This window comes from Triticum urartu, chromosome 2A, assembly GCF_056163025.1.
Source record: "Triticum urartu cultivar PI428250 chromosome 2A, HENAU_Tu73, whole genome shotgun sequence".
Lineage (NCBI taxonomy): Eukaryota > Viridiplantae > Streptophyta > Magnoliopsida > Poales > Poaceae > Triticum > Triticum urartu.
The window spans coordinates 1,593,829-1,601,369 of record NC_141874.1 but is presented as its reverse complement, the minus strand read 5'-3'; the positions used below and the strand labels follow the sequence as shown (position 1 = coordinate 1,601,369).

Here is a 7,541-nt window from a genome sequence, read left to right as displayed (position 1 = left end):
TGGTACCAAATGCTCCGGCAACGAGAATGGCAACAATGGCGGCAAAGTCAAAGGGGTGATGCGTGGCCTGCGTATGGTTAAGCACAAATCCAAACGTTACATGTTTAACGTGCAACAGTGTATCGATGCGGTGCTGTAAATGCAAGATTCAATAAGTTGTTTTGACTTGCTAAACTCCAGTTATGTTTGACTATATGTATGCATCCATGCCGGGGTTTAATTTGCTATCGGTGTACTCTTGCTGCTCTTTTTTCTTTTTTTTTGCTCCTTGTTTTGTACGGTAGGCAGCACTGACATTAGTGCTAAGTCAACTTGGGTTGTGTGCGGGTTGGTGCCACGTCCCATGTCCTAAGTTCATGGATCCCAATCGAGGGCCAGGTCAGGGTCGTGTGCGGGTTGACAGGATACAGGAAGCGTGGGAAGTTTGTGTAGCGATACTTGATCAAAAGATCCTGATTGGGGAGATATATGCATGGCAGTCTGTCGCCATGGAAGGAACAAAAGAGACATGTTTCGAAGTGATGTCGACAAAAGATACCAAATCTTATGCTGACGAACTGGTAGATGTTGGCTAGATTTCCGTTTTGTGCCTTGCCTGCATATGTGCAGAAGTGATGGAAATGTAAGAACACGAGGTTGTGATGGCAACGCTCTTTGCCTTTTTGTTAGTGGAAATCATTTTGCTTTTTCCCACTTATTCGTGTTGGCACGAAAAAATAATATGAAAAATTACAGCACCAAAATAAGTATTACCTTGAAAATCAGTGATCATGTACTCTATGTATTTAAGAAACTTTCTACAACAATATTTTCAAAATGGAGGATGCCGCAACATTGCACCATCAAGAACTAGTAACCAGTGATTAGTACATTTTTTTTTGAGATCATCAAGGTCAGTGATTAGTATATTAGTAGATGGAAGCATACATATCAGCAGAGCACAAGGAATATAGAACGGGAGGCGACAGTTGAGCACACGTGTAAATTATCTATGTTGCTTCTTCATCAGAAAACCTAATCATTTTACCATCCATGGTGCGAGAAAGAATCTTGAAAGTAATTTTGGCAAACGAAAAAGCAGGGACAATATACTGACCTGGATTCACAAGCCATTTGCTAATATGACCGATGGATATTCAGGAATTTGATGCTAATTTTCACATTTGCCCAGTATAGCAGGCAACAAAAGTCTTTGCGTCAAGAAGGGAAATACACAAGTTGTTTTCAACAAGTGCATTAGCACCGGCTCCATCGCAAAAAATAAAAAATAAAAAAAAATTAGAGCAGGCTCCCTCGAAAATTAAAATGAAATAGCAAAAGAAATCAATAGCTCGATAGCACAACAGTTCAAACTAGGGAAAACTTAAAAATATATGTGTCTTCTTCAGACTTTAGTTAGCTCAACAAAGTAGCACCACCGTTCAAACTTGCCATCAAGCAATTATCTGGTTAACACCAAATCTGAATGCCAAGGTATCAAACAGCAGACAATGGCGGCAAATTAATTCCTAGCATGCATGCATAAGATTTCAGAGCACCTCCTCGATCCTCTGTTGGTTGTTAAACATGTAACGACCCGATTTGTGCTTAATCATACGGAGGCCACGCATCAGCCCTTTGCCTTTGCTGCCATTGTTGTTGTTGCTGCTGTTGTTTTTGCCATCATCACTTTTGCCTTTGTTGCCGTACGCTGCTTCCATACCGGTGAAGAGGGTGAATTGCTTGCCAATAACCATCTCATTGCAGTCCTTGTCGAATTCCATGGTATCCAAGAAGTCCACGACCATGAACCTGCCAGAACCGAGGCTGATGACCCGGGGGTTGAACAATTGGGTCGGCTGCCACTCCTCTGGCAGGTCATCATGCGCCCAGATCCGCATCTTCTCCGGCGGCGGCTCCTCCCCTCTGACCACGCCGGAGAGGTCAGCAACACAGGGGAGGTTTTCTGAGACTCCGAACCAGAGTCCAAGCTCCGGGATGTAATCCGCCTTGCCATCGAAAGGCATGAGCCAGTCGCCGGCTTTGCTCCACTCACGAGTCGCCATGTGGAAGCAGTAGGTGCCATCGCCCTGTGAGCCACAGATGGAGAAGCAGATGGTGTCGCCGACGAGGGCGTGGCCGTAGACGAAGGCATTCCTGTGGTGGGTGATCCACGGGGGCAGCGGGAGGATGTCACAGTGCCAGAACCTGTGAGACGCGAGGGACGTGGTGATCCCCCTCCACACCAGGGCCTCAAACTGTGGGCGTACCTCCGCCTTATCCGGATGGAGGACGCTATCAATGATGTAGAGGTCGCCCGTGTCTTCGCCGTCAAGGAGGTGTATGTTTGTCGGAGGTACAGAAATGGCCAGTGGCGAGTGCTTGTACCCGTGGAGGCTTGGCATTGTATCGATGTAGCTGCAGCCGTCGATGGTGTAGAAGCGTAACATGCGGTTCGCGTGGTCGGCCAAGATGACCTTGCTCTCCAAGGCCGTGGGCAAGAAATGAAGACAACGAGGAGACCGTATGGAGTAGGAGACTTCCGGTGGCCTCACGAGCAGCTCGCTTTTTGGCGGATCGATCTTGGGTGCCGCCGCCTCTGCTGTCGCCAAGTCGGTCTTGCAGATCCTTCTCCTCTTGGGTACACAGGCATGGACGGGCGTGAGTGCTGGCAGCACCTTGCCATGCGCGTCCGCCTCTTCTGCCGTCCGGTGAAAAAAGTCCATCTTGGAGAGGTCCAAGCGCCGCAGCGAGTACGCGCGTTTGCGCCCGTCAAACAGCCCCAGGTTCAGGAACCGCCGGATGCAGCCGCTCATGTCCGACTCTCCTTGTCGAATTCCTGGGAAAAAACTAGATAAAATGGAGCCTAGCAATTTTCCGAGGACGAACGAAGCTTGTGGAAAAATAAAGCATAATGCATCAAGTGAACTTGGTAAGTGAGCACTTCAACAGGTTCTATTTGACCAACATAAGAGGTTGTGCATGCTATGAATTACTTGTGCCCTGAACAAATCGACTGCTGATTTCTAGCACAAAGACAAGCGCATGTATGTATAGTGGACACACACGTACAGAAATCCTTTTGGAGGACACGCATCTGGGGAAGAAAATTGAGATGGAGAAAGCACCTTGATGAAACCGCGCTGTCGGAGGAGGATGGGGCAGCGGTGGTTGGAGCCGTGACGGCGACGGCGACGGTGACGAGAGATTGGAGGAGGCAGCGGTAGCTGGAACGGTGACGACGGCGGCTAGGTTTTCTATTCTCAATCATCATCCATGGAGGCAATCGGGCTAATCCTCTGGGAAATAACCAACATACAGCTGGGCCGGCCCATTGCCTGGGCTGTAGCAACACGCGAATTAATGTATAAAAAAAACGCGAACACAATTGATACATTAATTCGCGTTTTTTCTTTTTTTTTCAATTGTGTCGATTACTAATGCACGACAGCAGGAGGTTCAAAAATTCCGATATACTCCCTCCATCCCATAATGTAAGACGTTCTTTTTCACTAGTGTAGTGTTAAAAAACGTCTTGCATTATGGAACGGAGGGAGTATTTTTTAGTTTCTGAAAATATTTTACAAACATGATTTTTTTTTAATTTTGAATTTTTAAAATTCTAAACAAATTATGAAAATATGTTTTTTAGTTTGTGAACAAATTATGAACCCAAGAACATTTTTTGAATTTGCGAACCAATTTTCAATAACAAGTACATGTTATGAAATTTTGATTTTTTTCCCGAAAATGCAAAGATTTTTTGTAACGCAAGCATTTTTTAAGTTTGGAAGGAAATTGAGATGGAGAAAGCACATTGATGAAACCGGGAACGGACGGCGGTGATTGGAACGGTGACGGCGATGTTCGACGCAGCGGAGCCAGGATTTTGGTATAGCGCGCAGGGGGGGGGGGGGGGCAAGCCAAGTAGACCAAAAAAATCCAACGCAAAATAATTATATAAAACAAGTTCGAGAACTTGGAAATTATCCTCATTAACAATTTCAATAGGTTGAGAACTCAAAGCAACTGTCTTAGGAAACATATGAATCTTAAGGGTGTTTGGCAACATTTCTCTCTTCATAGCTACTGAATTGCAATCTCAGAATTAGCTATACGTTATATGATCGACATAGAGAACTTTCCACCGCATATAGGAGCTCGTACAAGATAGTTTTCCTGATAATTTATGGGGCACGTATAGATCTGAAATCTCATAGCAAAACAACTAAAATTTGATTTGTATCTTCAACACTGATACAAGATAATTAGTAAAATGGCTGCATGCTTCGTCCAGATGCAAAAGCCGGGGGTATATCCTCCTTTTCCAAAAAAAAAACGCTGATACAAGATGAGAACCCAGAAAAATTAGTAGAGTGTGATGTGTTAACCTTGGCTTGTTCGGAGCAAGAGAAGTAGGATGCGTCGCCGATTCGCCGTATAAATCAGATCGTGAGCAACGAGCAAGGAGATCAGATCAGAGGCAGCAAAGCCACACGACGGCGGCAGCAGCCCCTGTTCATCCCCCTGCCTCCGCCACCGGAGGCTACGTCGATGTCGACGGCAACGGCAACGAGAGATTGGAGGAAACTACAGATTTCAGGAGGTGCAACCGGCGGCACCTTGATGAATCAGGGAATGGACGGGGGTGGCGAACGGTGACGACCACAGCGGCTAGTTTTTTATTTTATTTTTTAGGTACAGCGGCTAGGTTTTCTATTTTGAATCATCCATTGCCAAGGGGAACGGGCTATTTTTTAGGTCCTCTGGGAAATAACCCACGCACAGGCAGTGCTCCGACTGAGCCGGCCCATTGCCAGGTGCCAGGGCTGTAGCAACACGCGAATTAATAATGTATCAATTGCATCAATTACTGATGCACGAGGTTCAAAAATTCCGATATGTATTTTGGTTTGCGAAAATAATTTGCAAAGAAGAAACTTTCTTGAATTTGTGATTTTTTAAAATTCCAAACAAATTATGAAAATATGATATTTTTTGAAATTTGTGAACGAATTATGAAAATGGAATATTTATGAAATTCCGAACAAATTTTGAACCCGAGAACATTTTTTGAATTTGTGAACCAATTTTCAATAAAAAGTATATTTTCTGGAATTTCAAACAATTTTTGAAAATGCATAGATTTTTTGTAACGCGAGTGTTTTTTATTTTTTTAACAAATTTTAAATTTAACAAAAAAAATTGGAAAAGGAAAATAAACCTAAAATGGAAAGAGTAAAAAGGGAAAAAAATAAAAAACCAAAGAAAAGCGGTAAAAGAAACAGCAGAAAAAAGAAACAGAAAACAACCTGATTTTGAACCGAACTGGAACCTTCCTAAAACCATTAAACCCTACAGCACGAACTAGGCCAACCCATTAAAGCATTACCACCGTGCGAAGCGATGACATTCTACCGCTTAACGCGGCGATTAGGAAATCCAGGCGAACATGATAACCCGACTCTTTTTCGAAAATTCAAAGGTGATCGTCGGTCGGAGATGAGCGGCTTCCGGCGGTTCGTGAACCTGGGGATGCTTGACTACCTGCGCAAACTCCGGCGCCAGGACCTCTCCAAGAAGAAGAAGAAGAAGAAGAAGCGGCTGCACATGCCAAGCTGGTGCCGACACTAACTCTCGCCGAGGCCATGGCGCCCAACAGAAGAGTTGGCCGCAAGATCGACTTGGCGGCGGCGCCCAAGATCCAGCTGCCTAAGCCGTGGTGGCCGCGCTGCCGCCGGTATACTCGCCGCACTTTTTTTTTTTGCGGGGGGAGAACAAGCTCATCTTCGCGGACAGGGCGAACCGCATCTTCCGCTTCGACGTCGAAGATGCCGCCCCCTGTCACGTGGTCACCACGATGCCAAGCCTCAACTCCTACAAGCACTCTTCGGCATCGAGTTGGTAACAACTCGATGACGGCCAAGTTGGTGGCGACCTCTATATCGTCGATAGCCACCTCAAGTCCGGAGGGAATGTGACCCGTCGTTACCAACTCGCAGGTCCTGGAACCGCGACGTTCTCCTGCCGCCGCCCTTTATCACTGCCGGGGTGCTGATCCACGGGCACCTATGGGACCGGCGGGCCGGGTCCTTTTCGGTTCGGCGGGGGCAGAGGTTGCGCAAAGAGCAAATCGAGGCGAAGCACGCGAGCGATTTACCCAGGTTCGGGCCGCACGGATGCGTAAAACCCTACTCCTGCATTGTGGTTCTGTATTGATTTCTAGCTCGGGAGCGCGGAGTGCTATAGTGCACACCAGCAGCTAGCAAGACCGAGCGTGAGTGTTCGAACTGGCTAACCCCCCCCCCCCCTACGTTGCACACGGGCCTCCTTTTATATGCTCAAGGGGTTACCGACAGGTGGCAACGGAGGTAGAGGGCAAAAATGGAAAGGTGCTGTGGTAGGTACAGCTACCTATTACAGTGTATCATACCTAACCCTGGCGACAGGGGACAAGGGCATTAATTGCCCGTCTGTGTCGCCTAAACAGTACCGAAAGGGACCACCAGGGACGCCACCGTTTGCCACGATGGTTACCTTGTCAGCGCCTGCTTGCCACCGTGCACCCCTAGCTGCACAGCCTCCTGCCACGTGTGCTTGGGAGGGTCCTAGAGCGACACGTCGGCGGGTGTGCTGGAGCGCGGGCACGAAGTGGGGGTTTCCCGCGGCAAGCTCCTTGCCGCGGTCGTCGTCTTGTCGTGTTCGGGAGCTTGTCGCTCACCGGGCCTTGCCGGGACGCGTGGCGCGTCGCGGCAAGTTTCTTGAAACGCCTTGAGTGGCCTTCCCGGCAAGCTCCTCCTGCCGGGGTCTTGTCTTCTTGACTTGGACACTTTGTTCTTGAATGGCTCCAAAGGAACCGCGGAGGATCTTGGCGGTCACCCGGCAAGCCTTGCCGCGGGATGCTGCGACTGCCCGTGCACAAGTTCGGGATACTAGGGTACCCCTACTCTAGTACACCGACAGGAGCCCCCGGGCCTGGGCCAGACACGGTGTCGAGCGCTGTTGGGCCAGGCCCAAAACAGTGCACGGGCACGCGCGGCCTAGGTCACGCCGCATATCTCTCCGCTTCCACCGCGCACGCCCAAAACGGCACACGTCAAACGCGGCGTCGTGGGTGACGTGGGTGGCGTGCGGGGTTAAGCCCCGCAAGCATGCGTCAGGCCATGATGAAGGGGACGGTCCACGCCCTCGGTGCATTTACTGGACGGGGCCGGTGCGCGGTTTTCGAGGCGTCCACTTCCCGCGATCACGGGGTGGGGCGAGGCCGCCTCATCCGTCGCCTCGGTTCTGCATCCCCGCCACGCGGCTCCCATGCGCTTGGGGTCGCGGACGGTGGAAGCGGGAAACTGGGCCGTTGCGAGCGGAGGCATCGGGTCGGCCCGACTCCCTGCTCTTCCCGTGCCTTGATTCGCTGAGCGGGCGGCCGAGCCCCCACCTCGCTCCTTTAAAAAGAGCGGGAGGGGAGCACAGAAGCCCACACTCTCTCATCTCCTCCTTTCTTCAGCTTTTGCTCCCCTTTCTCTCATTCGCCATGGAGAAAGGGAACCCTGGCCCTTCATCGG

The 7,541-nt window shown here is 49.1% G+C and overlaps 1 protein-coding gene across 2 annotated transcripts; it reads right to left on the bottom strand.

Moving 5' to 3' along the window:
• Nucleotides 1-1,529: 1,529 nt before the first annotated feature.
• Nucleotides 1,530-2,795, bottom strand: LOC125534700 (uncharacterized). Of its 2 annotated transcripts, XM_087539312.1 has the most exons (2): nucleotides 1,670-2,795; nucleotides 1,530-1,621 (listed from the first exon to the last, which is right to left on the bottom strand). In XM_087539312.1, the coding sequence occupies exons 1-2, from the start codon at nucleotides 2,793-2,795 to the stop codon at nucleotides 1,530-1,532; spliced, it is 1,218 nt and encodes a 405-aa protein (XP_087395438.1). The 2 variants fall into 2 exon arrangements, with proteins under 2 accessions (XP_087395438.1, XP_048553806.1); XM_048697849.1 differs by having other exon boundaries at nucleotides 1,530-2,795.
• Nucleotides 2,796-7,541: the final 4,746 nt, after the last annotated feature.